The 22,611-nt window shown below is 37.9% G+C and overlaps 1 protein-coding gene across 1 annotated transcript in view; it reads right to left on the reverse strand.

Annotated features, from left to right (window-relative positions):
* Positions 1-22,611, reverse strand: part of CCSER1 (coiled-coil serine-rich protein 1) — a 670,454-nt gene that overhangs the window by 230,835 nt on the left and 417,008 nt on the right. Inside the window, exon 10 of the mRNA XM_009329761.1 lies at positions 7,788-7,795. Within this exon, the coding sequence (XP_009328036.1) occupies positions 7,788-7,795 (8 nt within the window). The remainder of the gene's footprint in view (positions 1-7,787; positions 7,796-22,611) is intronic.

The raw sequence follows: 22,611 nt of genomic DNA on the forward strand, positions 1-22,611 counted from the left end.
CTTTACATAGTAGAGTACAGTTATTCTAAATCAAATAGCACAGAAACAATATTTGTCCTTTCCCATTTGTTTACTTTGAGCATTTGACAGAACGTTCTGTGCAGTTTATTTTCTCTGCGGTGTCAATTCTCTCCACTGTCTCTACTGGCAGCCAGCACCAGGCACAAGTGAAGGACCAGAAGCTATTTTTAAGTTTTTCCTTCCATCCCTCTCCCTGCTTTCCTTAATTGGCTAGGTTCAGGTCCACGTTTTCCCTTTAAGCTAGAAATTGCTTGAGCTCTTAGTGTTAGGTTTTAGCAACAGATGGTACACTTCCCTCTGAGTTAATTCTGAACCAGTATCTCAGGGTTGAGGTTGCTAGAGGTGTTATCTTTCAGCAGAGATCCTGATTTTATAATCATTACCAATCCAAAACCTGGGAACTATTAAAGAAAAAGTTGTTAAGCTCCGCTGTGGCATTTTTCTGTGTCAAACAACTGCTTCAGACCATCTAAGAGAAAGATGCTACTGGAATGCTGAAGATGCAACCGTGAAATAGGGTATTAAATGAAGAGTTATTCACTATTTGCTATTGAGTAATATATCCTCTCCCAAACTCTCTCCAACACCCCCTAAGTTTCTGCAAGTTCTTGCCAATACCAATGAAACGGCTTTCCTCAACCTGGGGTGCAGGCAAAATTAATAAAATAAAATTGTAATAAAAAAAAAAAAAAGGTAGACGCTAATGGAATGGGGAAAAGCAGAAAAGAGTACTGGGTAAAAAAAAAAGTCAATGAACTGTGAGGGCAAAGCTGGAGAGAAGGTTAAGACAATTTGATAAGTTCAAAGGAGAACAGGAGACAGTTCTTGGCCAATAAAAACAGGGAGAGCAGCGTAAGGAATTCATGGAAGCCTGACAGGACGAGTAAAACAGTGAAAAAGAGTGGCAATGAGAAGGGCAGAGAACACAAAATCGTCTAGTCACTCAAATGCCACTAGACTGAACTGTGAAACCAAGGTCTGATGTTAGAAAATTCAATAAACTCCAGAAAGATGTTGGGAATTTAGCAGATGGGCACAATAAATACATATTTTTAATTTAACATGTTCTTACAACAACTCCAGTCTTAGCACCATAGGTCATGAATCTATTAAAAATATGGAAATAAAGGGAAAATGAAAGGAAATGAGCTTGGCTTTCAGTACTCTTGATTCTTTTCATGAAGAGCAAAATTCAGTTGAAATGTTTCCTGAGGCAGAGAAAGATTAAAAGAAAATTAATGGTATGCTACGGGCACAAATAACATTTCATAGGGTTTGTCTGTGGTTATCATAGCTAAAGGCTAAATAAAATATTAAGTTTGAGTGAAAGTTTGAATCATATGATATGCAGCTGCTCTTACTTTTTGTTGCCTAAATAAACTCCATTGCACCAATGAGTAAAGAGCTGAAACTGTAATGAGTCCTACTGTTTTGACCTCTGACCAAAATCTTTATTGTTTAGGTTTCAAAAGGTTAGATAACTTGTTTTGTTTTTTTTTTTTCTCCTTCCCCAAGAGATGATGTGGATGCTTAAACTGCACAGATCTTTTACACAACTTCTGAATTCTCCCAAAGGCAGTCTCATTTACCCTTCAGTTACTGACTTCTGAGCATATTGACCTTTATCTTTATTTATGCCCAATACTTTCAAACTAGCATAGTGTTATGCAGAATTTATTTTGTAAGGAACCCTTAAATTTGTCTGCAAGTAGGATATTTCTCTACAGTAATTTAAAATCAAAATTCATCCGCTCATTCCCATTAAATAGATTTGTGGAGCAACTGGGAACTATTAAAACATGTATGGCATGATGAATAACCTTCACGCTAAACATTATTCTCTGGTCTCCTTTAGTCCTTTCAACCAAAAATTCACCATGTCATCACTACTCACAAAAAAAAACTCTTCGTCTCTCTCCCTCCCTCCCCTGTTCATATATCCTGTAATTCATCTACTAGCTAAAATTCTGCCTTTCTTCTACATGACATATAATTCAGGAGGAATTCCCAATAGAATACACAGAAGAAGAAAATAAATTTATTGTTGCTTGCAGTTAGCGTGCACCTGATTCTCGGCTTGTTTTCTCTCTGGCAGGGCCTGACGTTTTCCTAAGAGGAATAACGTCTTTGTTGCCACTTTGTGATGTAAAGTGTTAAAACATTCTTGGTATAAAAATATATAAAAGTGAACAATCCAACCATTGTTACAAATACAGACTATAAAACAACATTACAGCTACTGTACAAAACCAGGAGGGATTCAGATATGCTTCTTTCGCTCAGGCAGATAAGCTCTTGTGCCCTTTCTCACCAGAAAAAATGAAAAGCAGGGAGGGTTTTTTTTGAGAGTGCCATGTTTTTACTGATGTAACAGTTGCAATGCCCCAAAGCACATATAAACTCCTGGCCTTGGAGGACAGGATTAGGAACACACCATCTGTCTGACAGCTGACTCCCATGGGAGGAGAGCAGGGCACACAGGCTGGAAGAGAGATACAATTCATTGTAAGAGGATCTCCACTCAGGCAAACCAGGACTATGGTGGCATGGCAGCGTCCATCTGTCATGCAAGCTCGACACAACCTCAGAGCGCCAAATTATCTGCTGATGTTTAACAGTGATGTTCCATCAGTAAGTCATTTTGCCCAGAATTACTTCATTAGTTTTCTCCAAAGATGTTTACAAGACAAATAGGCTAATGCTTTATTAAATCAGCACTTACAGTTAATACTTGCTTTTAAAACCACTGCCATAGCCTGTACTCCAGTCTGACCGTTTTGCATTTAAAATGCAAAACCTTTGGGGAATAAATAAATTTAAAAACAAAACAAAACAAAAAACAGAAAACATTCAGCACAAATTACTTGAAAATGTTTTCCTCAAATGCAGTTCAGCTTTGACCTTCCTGTTTATCCCTCTGTTTTATTTCCTAGTTATGTACAAATTGCGTGATGATATACTTCAAACACAGAACTGCATTTGTGGAGCACCAGGCACAATGCCCCAGTCCCGTTCCCTAAAAGTACTTAAGGGCCATCGCAGTATGTAATCTTAAAATTAAGGGTTTTCATTGCTTTCCTGTATGCCCTATCATAGCATTGCTGAATAGGGCTGTGACTCTCTTCAGAAGATCTCCCTAGAAATCAGATGTTTGTTGAGGTTTTAAATTGTTACTTATTGTATCATAATAAACATATCATGCTGTGAGAAATGTATTATGCGCTTGATGTGTGTGCTCGTGCCCTCACATTTGCTTACTGAACCAGGACCTCTAGATGCATTCTTATTAGCATCTACTTTGGAAAGAGCAGCAAGAAAAAAAAATACACACCTTAATTCACCATTTGGGATTAAACGGATTAAGTATTTGTGTTTATCTCTGGTTTCCTTTGAAGGCATCTGAGCCAACTCCTGTCGCCCTGCCCAGAGCTAGCAGATAATCAGGAGGACTAGAATTTTTCACTGAATAAGATACCTATGCTGGGCAGGAACTTCCTTTTCCAAAAATACATGTTTTCATTCAAGCAACCTTTTAACTGGCAAGTTCTGACCTCCCTTCTACACTCAGGGTTTGGGTTAAGGTTAGGGTTGACAGTGTCTGGCCTACCGTAGTTAATACAATGCAATACACTTGACAGAAGTGAGAAGTTTTCTGGAATTGTAAGCCATTTATACTGTCCACTGAACTATATCCGATGCAGTAAACAGTAACATTAGACTTCAAATCTCTTTTTTCAAAAGCAGCAGGGTGTGCATCAATAGTGCCTATCATGGATTGTAACAGCCTGTTTTAAAATAACTTCATTTGTTTTTTGAAGCGGAGATACAGAAATAGAGCAACACAGGTGCACAGACAAACATCAGCCAAGATGACTTCAGTCTAGTAGGAAATATCTCACAAAGTTAGAAAGTTAAAAACTATTATTTGTGGAAGTGGTAACACTTGTTCACTTTAAAATAAGGTCTACTTATTTTCATGGCAGATAATCACAGCATTCTGGAAACATATTATTGTAGAATATCTGGAATAATTTTTCCTTGCATATGGAGAAGATTTAAGAATTAGCACAGCTCCACCCCCTCGCCACCAAAATCTTAAAGTAGATTTCTCATTTTGGAGATTGGACTGCTTGCCAGCCAGCTTTTGTCAGACAAACAACATAAAGCTCAAAAGGAAAACCTTTTCAGCTCCTGGTGGCAGCTCTCTCAAGGCTGACCATCTCTCCTCCCTTTATGTTGAACTTTTATGCCTAAATGCTTTAGATAGAGTTCTGAATATTTAAGCAGAGCAGAAGTCCAACGTGGATGACGTCCAGTGCTCAAAGACAATTTTGGCCTCAGTACTATGTGCAACGACTTTATTCACCCTACATGTAGCGACCGCCCAATCCTAAATGGAGTTCACTCCAGGATTGGAGCCATCTCATTCAATTGGTGTTTCCAGAACTTAAATGGAAAAATCCTTACAATGCTTAGAATATAGAAGAAAAAAGTTATATTAAACTATAAAACTTGGTTCTCAAAGCTCAGACACTTTGAATCCAATCTGGGCTTAAATTTAATTATACTCACAACAAACTATTCCACCCTTTCATTGTTTGACAAAGAAGGCAAGACCTACAGAGTGTTAATAACTAGAGCAAAGTAAGGATAAAGAAAAGAGGAATGCAGTACCCTAGATCAAGCAGAACATCTTGGTGAATGTCTCCAGACTGTTTGGATAGTCTTTGCAAGCTGCAGGCAGACTGCACGGGACGACACGCTCAGCTGTTTGAAATCAATCTCACTTTTTATGTAACAAGGCTAAACTTCTGAAGACGTTTAGGTACCTCACTCCCAGTAAAATCACAGATCACAAAAGTGCTCAAAAGGCCTTTGAGGATGTATGTGGTTGCTAGCAACCTAATCGGGTAAGCATATAGGGTTTTTGTTGAGGGTGTGAAACAGGAGGGACATCAGGATGGAGTCCACAAAAGGCAGGGTGCTGAACAGAAAGTTCCCCCAGTGAGACCGCAGAAACAAGGAGGCTTTAGCCTGAGCTCTGAGAACTCATAACCAAAAGTTAAGTTGTTAGAACATGCACCTAGAATGTGAGAAAGCAGTTTGATTTCCCTGTTCAGCCTCAGGAGATTCGATTCTCCCAGCAGGGTGCTCTAATTAGCAAGCTGTCCCCTATTGTGGAGTGGGAAGCTTTGATCTCTCCCACTGAAGCTATATGACTTTTCAGAGAACAGGAAGACTGCAGCTGGACTGTGCAGAGACAAGAGTTCCTCCCCCTGTTCCCATGGCTGCTCAATACACCCGAAACGCATTAAAGCATAGACCAGATCTCTCACTTCTTCTCCCAGGCATGTGTCTCAATGGATATATTCATAGAATAGTTTGGGTTGGAAGGGACCTTTCAAGGTTAACTAGTCCTGCAATGAGCAGGGGCATCTTCAACCAGATCAGGTTGCTCAGAGCTCCGTCTAACCCGACCTTGAATGTTTCCAGGGATGGGGCATCCACCACCTCTCTGGGCAACCTGTGCCAGTGTTTCACCACCCTTATAAAAAATTTCTTCCTTACATCTAGTCTGAAATTCCACAAATTCTCCTTACTGGTCAAGTAAGTCTTTAAAATGCTACGAACAACACAACAGCTCCAACAGAAAGACTGGCTGGGAGCATCACAGACATCCAATAGGCTGGTGGATAGGTCACCTTCTGGGAGGTAGGTGATGGGCAGTCTCACCTCCTCAAGCAGAAAGTGCACAGATACTTGGTTTCCTGAATCCTCAGGGACAGCTCTATTTCCTGGAAGAGGTAGCAGCAGACTGTGAAAAAGGGGGTTACGATCCAATGCATGTGCTGCAAGAACAACCACTGCGGTAAAATTTCTTTAGTGAAACAGTGGTTAAACATTGGAACAGGCTGCGCGGGGAAGTGGTTGAGTCACCATCCCTGGAAGTATTTAAAAGACGTGTAGATGAGGTGCTTAGGGACATGGTTTAGTGGGCATGGTGGTGTTGGGTTGATGGTTGGACTCGATGATCTTAGAGGTCTCTTCCAACCTTAATGATTCTATGATTCTAAGAGAGATGGAATGTCATTTCTGTCTGCTTATAAAACAAACAGCATAGTAATAACACCTAAAAATTACTTTATGTTCCCTGTTACACAAAGTTGTTGGAGATGGGTAAGCTACAACAGAAGGAGATCCACAAGATTTCAAATCCAGAAGAAACATTGATCATTGGCTGGTCCAACTTACCGTATATCAGATAATTTCTGCATCAAATCACTAACTTTAAGGTGTAGAATAAATGTTTTAAACTCTTATAGAGCATTTAAATAAGTTTAAGTTATTAAATAAATAACTTAGTTTATGGATAACACGGCTAAAAACATCTACCATCCTTTCAGGTCAAAATTTGGCCAGAAGCTTCTGTTGCATTCTGCATTATTATTTTCTTCTTGGTAGGTACTTTCAGGCAGAACTGAGGTCTTTTAGTTGTTTCATAGATGGTTTAAGAGGCTCAATAACTTCTTTTTGTGGACTGGGAAACATTTATTTCTTTTCTCAGATGTCACTGACTTACACACATCCTTCTTGTATTACAGGTATCATACGTCCACTTATGGCCTCTCCACTGTCAGCCTTAAAAGTGGTACCATTGCTATCCTCCAGCCTAATATTCCAGTATTGGTATGCATGCACTCAAAAAAATAATTTTATCTTTTACAGTACTGCATTGTGACTGATCCAGGGTCTTGTAGGTAATCTGTGTCAGGAAACCAACTCCACTTCCTAAATGTCAGTTCAGTGATTTACTCACTACAGAATCACTGGAAAATAAATTACAGTGTAATCCGAAGTCTGGGGAAGTTTTCTAGTGACTCTCAGGGGCTTTAAAGCCAGGAGTTACTTCATTTTTGGCATTACGTCTATATAGTTGAGTTCAGACTGAGCATTTCTTTTCCACTACAGAAACTGCCTCAAGGCACAGTGGTTGGTTGTCAGCTCTTCCTTTGCTTGTGTACGCTAGCCCGACTAACATATTACTAGTCTTCCGTTTTTGTATTAGAACACTAACACGAAGCTTATTAGGAAAAGTTTAGGGTGCTCTCTTACACGGAAATGGGAGAAGAGATGAGAAGTTTTGCAAACCCTCAGATAAAGGATATGTAAATACCATTGTCTTTAATAGGGACATAATTTGTCAGCCTTCAACATTGGAAAGCCATTTATTTTATCTTCATTTTTGCTTTCCTACACATACCATGAGTGACAAGAAAGTTTAGAAATAAAGTAATGGAACACTATTGGAGGATAAACCTTGCACTCAGATGTCCGAAGAAGCTTTTAAAGACCTTGTGCCTTTTATGGATCTCCCTTCCAGGCTCCTAGGTCTCACATGAGATTTTACATTAAGTACCTGTCTATCTACTCCTGTTGGCACAGGAGTAGACAGTCTAAGCTGCTAAATACTTGGTGTCTAAGGATATGACCCTCCGAATTTTTCAGTTAAGGGTTGATTAGCCAAGGATATAAGAATGGTTTGAGATCTTTTGATGGAAGATAAAAGGAGAGGCTTGCATTCATTACACTGATGCATAAATGTAAATGACACTGTTTCATGAGACAACATATATATTACATGTTTACAAAAGTGAAAAGAAGGTTCTCATCTTGGAGCCCCTCTGACAGGTATGAAGTTAAGCATGCACACACATGATTGTATGATCATGGCCCTAGGGAAAGTATAACAAACAAGTATTAACAACTAACATATCTTTTAAGTAATAAGCAAACATCTTCCATACAATGATGAAAACTTAAACATCATCCCATGTACTAATACTTTTGCTCTGCTTTTCCTTTTTTGCATTATGATCTTTCTTGTTCTATGCTAAGATATGGCACTTCAATATTGAAACTTGTTTTGTAGTTTGACCTCTAAAGAGCCACCTTCAAACTTGAATTCCTTTAATCGTTATTCGACACTGTGGGAACCAACCTGGCTTGCAAAGGAGGCCAGGTGAATCCCTAAGGTTTAGTGTTCTGTTTCATTTCTATACCCAGTCACTAACTGTGAGGCCATTTGGCAGCAACAGTCTTTTAAGCCTTCAAATAATTAGCTCTTGCTAAGACAGGCGGAGATTGTAGGAAGAACATAATATGGAAGACTATAATCAAAAAAACCCAATCCCAACAACTCACACTTCTGCAATGTGCCCTACTTGGAAACAGCTGAAGAAAACTTTGTCAGCTAAGTTTCTACCTCTGTATACCCTTATATTTCATTTAAAAGCCGTGCAAGAGAAAGAAAAAACTTTCAGAACTGGGATGTGTACGAAGGAAAAAAACAATTAATCTCAACAATTAAAATTGGCAGTAAACAAAAGAGAATTGCGGGGAGGGAAGTAATTTTCTCTTTAAATATTCTGTATAGCTCCACAGTAGTATTGTCACAGATCACACTGAAGGAGTGTAAACATAAAGGAACATAATTTAAAAACATCTTTAAAAAAACTCTTAACTTGCTTAAAAAAATAAAAGAGCTGTAAGATTTTCCCATAATCAGATCTGTGGGGGTTTTGTTTGTTTGGGTTTTTTTGATCAATATTTTCAGTACTCATTTATGTCCAAGAAGAAACACAGCTTTTCTGAAATCAACAGGAATTTCCCTGATGGCGCTGCTGGAGGCAAGTTCTTGTACATGGACCTTAGTCTTCTAGTTCTGAAGAAAGTCGTCTTTAATGACACTAGCCACTGAACTGAGTATATCTCAATGTCAAACACAAAAAAAGAGAGGATTGGGGATGACAAGAACAGACAATCCACTACATGACCTTTACATCTTAGAAATTACCTGTGGGACTGGGAAATGGTGGCTAGACTCTGTCAGCCACTAAGAGACTGCAGATGGGATAAAGGGTCTTAAAAAGCTACAGATCTGCCTACAAGTGATGCCAGAAGCTGGGGGATGTTCTTCAGAACCGACTCTTCCCTTGTTTGCCTGCTAACATGTATTTCAAGTGCAGAGCTGGACCCAGCATCATGCTGAGTATAAAAGCCTCTTGGAAGATATTCCTCTCCTATACAATTGACACTCAGCATGTTGACAGTTTCTTTCCACCCCTGGACGTCCCCAGTCAATTACCATTATTTTTTTTTTTTAAGGAAGTAATTCAAATCTAATTCTTTTCTCTGCTCTCACCACTGTTTTTACTCCCCTTTTCGTCTCCAGAAAATCTATAAAGTTAGATACTAGTTACTCATTTTTTCTTTTTCTCTTTTTTTTTTGGTGTTAATATTTGCCTTTTAAATCTATTCTTAAAATATTTGCTTGCAAAAAATCAGAGATAGAGAGATGGAATTGCTTTGATGTACCACCAAGCTAGAAACTGGTAACTGGGGATTCTCACAGCAACCAGCTGTCCTAATTGTTCTGTCTTATGTGGAAGATAATGGAAAAGGTGAAAGGACAAATGGTCAAAAGTGACTTTTTCCTGCTGTTTCTCCAGTGTAAATCAGTGCTTTGATGCCTCAGCTTCTGAGTTGTCCCCCTGCCCCCCCACCCCACTGGTATACCCAAATGCAGTAACAGCCCGCAGTTGAAAGTAGACTTACTGGTTCCTTCTGGTGCTATTTTCAGTTCAGATAAACTGTTTCTGTGGGCAAGAGCATTGCCCATCATCTTTCCTGCCTGTGTTTGTACAACATCAAAATTCACCAAATACACAGAATCTCAGATGAATTCTGTGATATACTCAACTCAGCACACCAGAACCAAAAGTCCAAGTTTTCCAAAGATCCTTTCTAGAACAGGGAGAGCAATTTTTTTTTCTTTTTAAACTAAACAGCTGTTACATATTCCACTAACTTCTTATTCCAGTTGGGGTACAAGACATAAGGGTTTTGCCAATGCTAACAATACTCCCAAATACCCATAACTTCACTATAATGATCTAAAATTATTGAAAATTTTGGGATATTAAAAAAAAATCAACCACACCCACAAAAAAACTTCCCCACCCCCCCATGTCTGTTGTGACCATCAAGGTACAAGAACGAACTCTGGAAACAAGCATACGATCCTGACACCATTATGATATTGATACGGTTACTTTATAATCTTCTTCTTAATACAACAAATTTCAAGTCTTTGGAGAAAAACAATGCACCTGTAAAAGAAAACCCCAGCACCCCTCCTTTCATGTGATCCTTCTGGACCTAAAAGTTCTATGAAATGTGATAAACGGAAATAAACTTTACAGAACTATAAAAGTGTTTTTTAAAAGTACAGAGAAGGTATTTTAGTTATTAAAAATTTGAATTTTAATTTATGTTTAGGTAAAGTTAGGTAATGAAAATATTCCACTTTGATGTTTGGGGCTGGGAAGTAGTGAAAGGATCACTATTTCTTAGGATGTAAGAAGCCAGAGAATAGCTTCAAACTGCTGATTTGGGGATGTTCAACTCAGGACACCATTTTATTTTCAGTATTTTGTAAAATCAGCTGGAAGTAAAGAATTTTAAACAGTATCTGGGAAATCAGCAGCAACCCTATGAAGTTTCCAATTCTGTTTATATATCTGCACAGCTACAAAGTGTCAGTTTAGAATTTTGTTATATTTGTATAAAAACAGGAGGATGTCAGTGGTTCAAGAATGCACCTGGCCATAGGAGGAAAAAAAACATTAAAAAAAATATTGCTCTGGAAATTGTTCTTTTTAAACCAGGTGAATATGTTTGTGCTTTAATAACAAAACAAACTCAGGAGAGTGGTCAGAAATACTTCAGGTCACATTACATACTTTCTGCGGTGTGCATCTCAGGTCAATATGTGCAACATGCTTACTCGCAAACACCCCTATATACCTGAGCACATATGAAACCATGCAGGACATATTTTTTGTAGCTTTAGTCAACTTTAAACACAGGTTTTAAAAGTGGGACTCAATTTAACAACAAAGTATTTACATACAGCTGAAGTGATTATCATCTACAAAATAATTTGCTTTTTAACTTAATTTTAGGAGAGCCTGTCCTAGAATACTTTTAATATAGGCCAAGTATAGTGGAGGAGGATTTTGTCTGTTTGAAATAGTTGGTTAAAGTCTTTCCTACAAAATGCCTGAACTATGATAATTATATAACTTAACCCTTCCCATATATTTCATAGCAGCTAATAGCCAACTATACTATTAATCGTCCTATGGGTGATATAATAAAAGTTAATGCATGTTATTCAATTACTAACTAATTAGAAGTATTTACTGTGTTTAACTACCACACTCTGCGATAGCAGAGTGGTGATTTCAATGAATGCACTAATATATTTTATTAATCACATGGCAATTATTGTAATAAATTTAAATAAAAATGGTATTAGGGGATCATAATTCTAATCAGCATCCTTTATTAAAATTCTTGTTAGAGTCAGACAATTATCAACAATCAAGAGGAGATACTCTCTGCCAATTGCTCGTGGTGGAAAAATAGTATGAGTCCATGAAAGTCAGAATACAGAGGTGACATGGGAGCATCGCCTGCCTCTCTTCAGAGGTTTCTGAGGAGACAGCTGCACGTGGTGACAGCAGCTGTGAACGAGCCGGCTCCTGCTCCTCAGCCCTGGCAAAGCCAGCAAGCTCGTCAGAGCAGGGACGAGTCTCCTGATAATTACACATTGCCATCGCCACCCTGCCAGGCCTGCAAGACTCTGACCCCCAGCTTTATTTGGGGGGTGACAACAGCTGACAACAGCTTTATTTGCTTTATGCCCGTTTATATCATCACTGTTACAAAGCACAATAAAAAAAAGGTCACAGAAGTGGCTAGGTAACTCCCTCTTCAGGCCCATGTCAGCAACAAAAAGTAATAACCCAAAATTATGACTTTAAGCAACTCGTATTTTGATAGCAAACTGCTCTTCTCCATGTGTTATTTATTGCTTTCAGGTGAACAAAACAACAGATCTGGCCACAGAGTTGTGATTTTATCTTGCTTTAGAGATGGCAGGTTCCAACAGAAAAACTAGTGCTTTTAAACAAGATGAGGGTTACACAGGTTGCTGCTACAGCTCCACGCAAAGCTTTCACACACACAAATGCAAACCATCATATTTATGCAGCCATTCCCACAGTCTTAAAATGAAGCTGTTTGCAAATACAAGTATTTCCCTGCTAAAGTATCTGTTGGGCCAGGGTCAAATTTTGTCAGCTGGATGGCACTTGCTTAGTGGCAAGTACTGGGAGAGTTCGGTTCGGGTAGATTCTGCATCACACAGGAGGGAGCAAAAAAAGTTATTCGAAGGGACAACATGAGTGGAGCCTGGCAGGTGTATACCATGTTCTTCCAGAGATCACAAATAAATATGCGCAGGTACAATTTGCACATGCAATTTGTTATCAGCATGCTTTGTTTCCCATGCATCCCAGTCTCATAACCTGGTAATTAACTGGAAATTCCAAGGTTTCTGCATCATAAACTATTGTAACAACAGTGTAAAAAACAACGTAAAATGTAAACAATGTAAAAAACCCTTAAAAAAAAATCCGCAGTAGCCTGATATCTCATGGTGTAACAACTCTGGGCTGGTAGGTCTTCAAAGTTAATGAAGTCACAACAGCATGGAACTAGTGTAAACTAAAGGAGAATGATGCTCCAGTGGTTCCCTTTTAAAATACAGTAATCCAAGAACTTGAAGCACTCGGGAGAATTGTTTTAGAAGCTGGAACTACACAGAAAATTCATCGCACGCGCTGGCCCACAGGAGGAGGGTTGGGGGAGGCTGCAGCAGCCTGCATTAGCATTTTAGAATTCCTCCAGTAGAAACAAACAGCCTAGTTTGCATGCTAAAATCAAGGTCCAGGATAGCAAACAACCCGCAATTTATGCAGCTGAAAGTCAAAAAGCCTCAAGGAAGTTTTATAATCACAACCTTATCAACTAACAAACACAATTTTATGAGAGATATCTGTGTAGGTGTGCATGGTTTCCAGAAGAGGAAATAATACAAGCCATTAAATAGATTCTAGAAGAACTACACTATGCAGTTTGCATAAAGCAGGTAATTTTAAAACAAGACACTAATATAGTGAGTTTAGTTTCAAATAAGGTAATCCAATTTTTCCTCTCCTACATCCATGAAAAATAAAATACAATACAGCTAGGAATCGGCATGCAAGACTGACATTGTATTATAATGAGACATTCAATAATCGGTTATATTTTAGTATTCATTTTGTGGTAAGCATTTAAAAAAACCCAACAATATATGACATGGCTTCTCTATGTATGAAGCTTATTAAAAGCCACTAAAAACTCTGCCTGTACATTTGCAGCAAAATTAGGGAACAAAAGAAATGTTAAATTATTTACTTGTTCCAGGAAACACACAAAGGTTGAGTCAGAAAAAAACCCCCACATCTTACATACTTAAAATATTGTATCAGACATCTATTTCATGAACATACTGTATTTTTATCGGAAGTACATTCTAAGCTTCTTAGTTTTAAATTAACTGAATCTCTTCCCTTTCAGGAACTTAGTTGAATTTCTCTGTTGTTACTGAGCAGATGCAACGTACTTTTATTAAAAAAAAACCCAAACATTTTCAACCTATGTTATATTTCCTCTGTACTGAAGCAAATTAACTAACTCTTAGCTACACAGCAGCTGGGATTTACTTTTCTAAACAGAAATTTTATGCTGGCAGCATCAGTTCTGCTCCATTTGTGATAGAACCACAGATTTTTTTTTTTTCCTATGAAAACAAATGGAAACGGAACACCTGGTAGCTGTCATGTCAAAATAATGTATTTCAGCCCATGGCATCATGCATACCTAGGGACTTCTTGCATAATGACATGAGAACTCCTTAGTTCTAGCTTCCTCCTCCTCCTGCAAGAGCTCTGCAATAGTCTGCTGCTCATAATTTTATATAAATACTAGGCCATTATTGCCCCACTATTAAACCATTCTGGATTTTCATCCAATAACAAATGCAATAGAGCAATTATTCTATCAATTCATATGCTTGCAACTCTTGAAAAACTTTTGTCTTCTACACCTCTCAATTTTTGTATTTACAAAGTTTGCAAAAACTACTTAAGAACATATTTCTACCTACAACTTCTTGCCTCAAAGAAATTCCTTTTTTCATTTAAAAAATGTATAAGACGTTCCTAGTCGCAGAATACAAGAGGAAGTCTCCAGAATTTAGGCTACCACAAATAAGTGACACTTAAGTGTTTGACAGTACGCTTTATGTTATTTTTTTAAATTCCTGTAGTCTTAACTTTGGAATTTTACTCTCTATTTCTCTTTCTATTCCCCCCACCCCCATCTCTGCAAGAGTTGATCACTGGAATCAACAGCAGCAATTTGCACTTTTCTAACATTTGCACTAGATCAGCTCTATTGTTGGCTAGTAACAGAAAGCTGCCATCCTTTAAGTGCTCTAGGTCTGAGAAAAATACCAGATAACATCCTCATACAGGTTTATTAGTTATTAAAAAAAAAAAATCTTTCATTCATGAGAAAGTATCATTAAATCACTTAACTCACTTAATTTGTCTAAGTAAGAAAGAACAAGTACTGTGGATTCTGATTCTAGTTGTAAAAAAGAAAAAAATCAACCATAAATGGAGTTTTATTTTTGAGATTACAATCTACACTTTAAATACTCATGCTACATTTCCTAGAAATTTAAAGCACCAAAGCACTTTTAGTGTCCCCTCTCTTTCCAAGCTTTGCACAAAATAAGAACAATCTTGTATGTATGAAAAAAAGCAATCTATTTGTCTTTGATAGCAACCTTTATAAAATAATATGAAGAAAATAAAGACATGGCAGCGTTTCTAAAAGTACCAGTGTAACAGCCAGCAAAAAGAAATGCTGATAGTCAGATCTACAATTGCTATATCCATTTGTCCTCCTACTTCTTTCTTACAGCCAAACTTTGGACCAGTTAAACACCAATACCAGCAGCGGTTTGATCATTTACTAGGAGAATTACAGAGACACAAATCTTCAAAAGCCATGGTAGAAACACAGGTAGCTGGCTTGGTAAAAATATGGATGGAAACAGAAGTGTTAGAGCGCTCTCCTGCGTTTTCCCATTGTTCTTGGACTATGTCCCTTTCTGCTCAGGCAAACCAACAATCATACACAATCCATGCAAGTACACATACAGATTACAAAATCATAGCCAAATTTGCCTAAGTCACTCAATGTAAAAGCAGGACTCCAAAGTTGGGAAAGTACATACTACTTTGAGTAAGATATTTCTGAGAAATGAAAACATAGGTTTCTTCCTTTTTTCTCTAGTTGTGTCTAACTTGATACAGTGCAAAAACACTCAATGGCTTTAAAGTCCTCTTTAATAGGACTATTCAGATTATTGAAGCAGAACATTTATCTGGTTTTTAGTAAGGTATAAGTAAATAAATTAAAAATACATTGAACATCATAAGGATTCAACCTAACGTGAGAGAATAGTACAGTTCACCTGGGCAGGAAACCTCCACATAGGAAATGAGAAAGCTAAATTTACAGCAAGCAAAAAGCAACCTGCCTGTACAGAGGCAGTAGCAATCAGCTTCCCAGTTCTGCTTGGATCTGTAAGTCACCAACAACTAAGTGACCTTCACAGGTTCCTTCCCAAGTTATTTTTATAGTGATTCTAGGGAGCTCTGGACTCAGAAGCCACAAGAACATCAAGTAAAAATGGATAGATAGTACATGGACCTTAACAGTGAAAACTGAGATAAACTGTAGAGTGCTGAAAGACGAATTCCTTCACCAGGCTTTTAGAGATAACTGCGAAAACATCTGAAAGGTACCCTCCCATGATCTTTCCAAACAAGTCAGCAGCTCTAATTGTTAAATGCAATTTAAAACTAACCAATTTATATTCCTTTGTTCACTATTAGAACAATACAAACTGTCTTTAAAGTCCGCAATTAAATCCTGAGTCACATTAATGGATCCCTCACCCTTGAATTTGAATTCCTAGTACTCATCCTTTTATACATTCTCTCACTGGTATCTCCCCCACATGCAAGAGATGATAACATCTTAAAATGTCTTTGCATAGTGCAAAGAACAAGTCACAGTACAGAAAAGAATCAGACCTCAAAAATCAGAACCACCACCTACATTCGTTCTTACATTGAGAGCCATCAGCACCCCAAGTCATCTTCACTCCAGTGTGCCACCCCTCTGACACCTCACCTTTGATCTTCCCACCAATGCTCTTTCTTGCTCTGACGTTAATGCAATTGGAGTATCTAAAAAAATAAATGTTTCACCCATCATGGATCTCAAACTCATTCCCCCCCCGCCTTTGGTATGTATGATTTTCTTAATCCGAAATACAACAGATAATACTGCTTTTCCTAACTCATTGCCGAATTCCTTGAAGGACCTGTAACAACACTCTCTCTACAGAACATCTCTGTCAGGCACAGAAGCAGCATTCATTCACCTGACTCTCTGGCAAGAAGTTAACCTTTCTTATTATCCTAGGATTATTTTGCCAGAACTGATTAAAAAACACCTCTACCAATCCATAAGTGAACTACTCTACTTAATGTCACTATATAAACACTTAAACAAAACACCTTCCGCTCAGAAGATGAAGACCTTCAGGAATACTTGTGTATTCCTGACTCACCGTGTGCGTTTCTAATATAGGTGTGCTTTAGCCTCACAACCTCACTGGGGTCAATCACCCTCACATAAAGCCACTGTAAAATTCAATACCATCAGCAACTTCATAAGAGAACATAGCAGCTATAAACAGAAAAAGAGCTTGAGCGATATAAGATCCCACAAATGGTGCCTCATAATTATATAATACATAATTATATAATATTATATTATAATATTTATATATAAATATAAAATGTAAATATAATATTATATATTATATTTAAACGTTAATCTAGCGTTCTTCTGAATTGCTTCACACCAATGCTATTTAAGTGGCAAAATTTCCTATGGGACAATGGTACGAGAGACAGCGTTTGGTAGCATTTTAATTTAAAGCAATTATGGCAGATTTTAATTTAAAACAAAAAAAGAGATAGGGTAAAAAAAATATACAGAGGGCAGCATTCTACACTAAAAATAGCCATGGCTCATGAATAGATGCATGATCTGACAAGAGATTTATCTGCACTTATGATGATTGAGTAACACAGATGGGATTACCCTCTTCTGCACAGTTAGACTCTGAAAAAAGGGCAAAAAAATCTTTTATTTAAAATTATTTCTGACATGTGCCACAATCATTATTTAGCTTGGCACAATATAACTTGTATTTTTAATGAGGAAAAAAAAAAGAACATCAGTTAGAAAAGATTTAGTCATGCTATATACAATCATTCATGAGAAGTTTAAGTGTATGTTATCGAAGAAAATCAAAGCAAGTGTTGAAGTTACTCGAATTATAGTAACACAGCCTTTGTTTCACAGATAGTTAAATATCTCTTTTTCACACTTTTTTTTTTTAAAGCTCTCAGTATGGATCCTGTTCTCTAAGTAGTAATCTGACTCGCTGCCAACCTCATTAGTAATTTATAATAAATGTTCCTTTTCTAAAGGATCCCAATTTCTCCATCAGATTAAATGAAATGTATATAACTTTCATTAAGCTTTCATTACATGCTCATGAAAGAATATTTTGATTATAGGATGAGAAATACAGAACACCACACGACGTGTAGGCCAGAGATAAGAACTTATTAGAAATAAAGAACCCTCTTCATCTGTCACTGATCTAGGATGAGCAATTTATTTTATCTGTACCACTATTTACCCATCTGTAATAATGTTCATCTGTTTCATATCCACAAATTTCCTGTCATCTAACCCTTAGTTTTGGAAATCCCTTCTATGTTTTACTTCACATTATTTGGAGACATCTCTTACAAGTGATTTCCTCCCCCAGGCCTATAAACAATTAGAATTGACAAAATATCTTAAAAATACTGGAAAAAAGAATTTTTTGTCTTCTACTTGAATGGAAAATGTAAAATGCCATGGAATCTAGCATGTTAATACAGCATTATTTAATCACGTATTCGGTTAATGAGATCACACCTATCCCGTGTACGGACTTGACGCTCCAGTCCTCAAACGGGGATAAATAAGATGCCAAAGTGTGATGGTTTAGTGGTGGACTCAGCAGTGTTAGGTTTATGGCTGGACTTGATCTTAAAGGTCTTTTCCAACCTCAATGATTCCATGATTCTATTCTACGATTCTATGATGTGGTTTGCAGTGAATAACATTTACACAGCAGTTTACACTGTCATCTTCAGGCAGAACAAGGTTGACAAGTACTAGCCTGTGAAGCGCTCCCTCTTCAAGACTGAGGTTTATTTTTATTTCCATGTTATAATACATCTTGAAGAATAAAAATAATGTTTGCTAGCTCACAACTAGTACGTGTCAATTTATTTTGAAACAGGTCTGAAATTAAATAATTGCCTAATTTACTACCTAGAGTTTCAACCACCTAAATTTTCAACTTTGGGTGATGTAGTTCCTTACAAACACACAGTATTTGTGATACAGGGAATATTCATGTGCTTATGGACAAAATTTCTTGCAGCTATGCCTCCCCCCCCCCAGCAGGATGGATGCACACACAGGCACGTGCGTGCATATACACACACACCCCCACACACACCAATAGAAACAAGCTGACACTAGGGGACAGGCAGACCAAATATGAGCAAAAATGACAGGATAAAAATCTCATATTGGAAAGTCTCATGCAATAAAAAAAAAAAAAAAGGAACTTCCTTCACATCCCTTCAAGTGAAGGACAGTTTTATGGTTCCTCATACTCTTCTGTCCCTATCCTTCCCTTGCAGTCAGCAATGGAGCATTACCTGGCAGAGGCTGGCACTGCACTGCAGTCTCTAACAGAGCAACAGCGATTTGTATCTGACCTCCTGCTCTTCAGTCCCTTTTTCTGTTCAGAGTTTTAATTATCACTCCCATGCTCATGATTTGGAAAATTCAGCCCTTCTCCATCTCCACTGCTTGTACGTTATTTCTCTATGTTTACAGCTCAAGCATAAATTTTATAAACATCTTGCCACCCAACAAACACATTAAATTATAACACCATTGCAGTATGTATAGTAGGGTGAGAAGGAGCACTGGATAGGGGTTTCATCTGCTAGCACTACATGATCTGGAAAAAAAAAAAAGAATCTGGAGAACCTAAATGGAAAGAATAAATAGTTATTTTAATCCCATTCATCAATAAATTTGAAATTAAAACAAGTTATGCAAAAAACCGCCCAGCCTTCCTACAAAATATACAAATCATCTGATCGTTCCTTTAGTTGCATGGCACACGGTTCAAGTAATTAAGTCTCCCTCCTTTCAAAAATACTGCGTTTCAATTTTTTCTGTCTAAAATAACTATGAAGTAAGCCTTGCCCTGAGTTACTGTTGCGTCTGGATCTTTATCATCTGCCTACTGCTTAAGCTAATAATTGTTTCTAACACATTAATAATGTGTATTAAAGACTCTTAGATGCTTAAATGATTTGCTGTGATACTTTAAAAGCATTCCTCCTAGACCAAACTATCTTTCCGGAGTTAATAACATCATTTTCAGATCTTTTGGGAGACAATGCACATTACATTCACCAGGATTGGAGCTTTCTGCCTTCATTTTCTGTGCACATAAAAATAATCAGAGAACTATTTACATGCATGGAGAATACAAACAACAACAAAAAAGATTTTATACCATTATACTGCCAAATGTGGTTGCTGTAGTGAAAAGCATTTAAATAAATAAATGATATCTGGAAGCGGTGCTTGTGTGTGGTAATTTTTTTTGTACACTATTTTGTAGTTGCTAAAGAATATGTAGCTCAAATACAAATATTAAAGAAGCACCACTCTTTTTCCCCCCCAACAAAACTTCAAACCTTCTCTAGTGGTTACCTTGTATTTTATTCTGCTTTTGTCTTTGAAATCTATTCATGAAATGGGACAAAACATAATGAAATAAAGACCCCTTTCCAATAACATGCTGAAGGAATGCCACTTTCATGAGTTCTTATGCTTGACACACCACTGCCGGCATATTTCACAGTACATTAAAAGGACATGTGGACATGCAATTATAGTTTTTTATTATAAAAGAGCATGCTGTTTGGATGCAAGATGCACCATACTAAAAGACTGCGCTGTTAACACCGTATCACAGAATGCTTACTAGTCCACTAGAAGGTGATGTCAACAACTGCAACAAGCCCTTCATCTACGTGGGGTTTTGTGGGATATACCATGGTGACAAACCTAGGCCACCCCTCCCCAAGGAAAAGACGTGACAAGGAAATCGTAGAAACATCAACAGCACTGGGAAGGGACCCTGATCAGAGATCAAGTTCATACGAGCTGGGTTCCGGCTACAAGCCAAACACACTCTTGAACACTTTTCCCAGGAAACTAAAATAAGTATCTTCGACTTTCATCATTACTGCCCAATAAACCATACTTTTTATTACACATATCAAACTTTTTTATTACACGTATCAAACTTCTTAGAGAAGGACAAATATTTAACATATATCTACAAGATGGAGAAATACTCCTGTTTCAAATTTAGAAAGCTGCAGCTGTTAAAAAAAAGCAGAGGAGAGAAAATATTTTAACAACTAAATAGAGGATCTATACATAGATGCAGGATCAACAGGACCTATTTGTTTTAATCACTCAAATTTCTTTTATTCAGAGGAGAAAAAAAGCCCTACAAATTCTGCCAACTTGGTTAGGCTGCACCAAGGCACAATACTTACAGAGAAAATAAGCATTTGAGTGAGGTTCTTCATCTTCCTGTATTTTCTTAAGTAAATACTTGGGTTATTAGCGTTAAGACAGCAAATACAGACTGGAAAATTTTATAGATGGCCAAACAGGAGTCCATTTGTCTATTACATTCATTAATTGAATTTAATCTCTTTACTCATCAAATTAAAAATAAACCAATTTAGGCCATTAAGTTTTCTCATTATTTGAAACTTTTGAGTTAATGACAACCACGACGAGCTTAGAAAGTATATAAATGTAAATATAATTTATAAATACATAAAGCCTTCATAGACACAGTCAAGGAACTTATGTGCTCTTTTTTCTCCAGTACTACTTTTGCCATTTAATACAGAAAACAACACTGCTTTTATTCATGGTACATTTAATCTGGATAAATCGGGATATACTCTCTGAATACTCCTAAGGCAGTGGTCAGGGTCACTGGACCTTCGACTTTGTTTGAAGACTTCTGTCTTCAAAAACAGATTTTTCTAATTGCTTTCTGTCTAACTGGCTGCTTGTAAAATGTTTAATTTTCACAAATCACTTCAAAAGATGTAAAAATCTCTGGAACTACTCATGTTCTTGATCTGAGACATTTTATTACATTTAATAAGAAATACAATGTGACTGGTAAATCACGTCAGGAAGTTTAATAACAAAATTAAACTAACTTGGCTTGAAAGTATCACTAGATGAATCACAGCCAGTGACAAACCGTAAGTAAAATTGATCATAACTGAATTCCATCTAGTGTAGATGAAAAGCCTACTCCAGTAGTGGCTGGATGAGTGTTAAAATTTCATCAGACTTCTACAAGTAGTCATAAAATGAAGAAGCCATTAATTAAATCTGCAAATGATGCAATACGTGGGAAGATAGTTAAGTGCTAGACAGATGAAAAGAAAAAGTGGGCCTATGTTGATAAGAATTACCAAAATGAGAATGAAAAAAATGCTACTTATCACCTTGTGGTGGGTTTGACCTTGGCTGGATGCCAGGTGCCCACCAAAGCTGCTCTATCACTGCCCTCCTCAGCTGGACAGGGGAGAGAAAATGTAACGAAAGGCTCGTGGGTCAAGATAAGGACAGGGAGAGATCACTCACCAATTACCATCACGGGCAAAACAGACTCGACTTGGGGAAATTAGTTTAATTTACTACCAATCAAATCAGAGTAGGGTAGTGAGAAATGAAAACTAAATCTTAAAAAGCCTTCTCTCCACCCCTCCCTTCTTCCCAGGCTTGACTTCACTCCTGAATTCTCTACCTCCTCCCCCCTCCCCAAGCAACACAGGGGGACAGGGAATGGGGGTTGTGGTCAGTCCATAACACTTTGTCTCTGCTGCTCCTTCTCCTCACACTCTTCCCTTGCTCCAGCGTGGGGTCCCTCCCACGTGAGACAATCCTCCATGAATTTCTCCAATGTGAGTCTTTCCCATGGGCTACAGTTCTTCATGAACTACTCCAGCGTGGGTCCCTTCCACGGTGTGCAGTCCTTCAGGAACAGGTTGCTCCAGCGTGGGTCCCCCACGGGGTCACAGGTCCTGCAAAGAGCCTGCTCCAGTGCCAGCTTCCCATGGGGTCACAGCCTCCTTTGGGCACATCCACCTGCTCTGGCATGGGGTCCTCTGCAGGCTGCAGGTGGATATTTGCTCCACTGTTAACCTCCATGGGCTGCAGGGGGACAGCCTGCCTCACCATGGTCTTCATCATGGGCTGCACAGGAATCCCTGCTCTGGAGCCTGAACC

This window comes from Pygoscelis adeliae, unplaced genomic scaffold (genome assembly GCF_000699105.1).
Source record: "Pygoscelis adeliae isolate BGI_AS28 unplaced genomic scaffold, ASM69910v1 Scaffold67, whole genome shotgun sequence".
In the NCBI taxonomy this organism is placed as follows: domain Eukaryota; kingdom Metazoa; phylum Chordata; class Aves; order Sphenisciformes; family Spheniscidae; genus Pygoscelis; species Pygoscelis adeliae.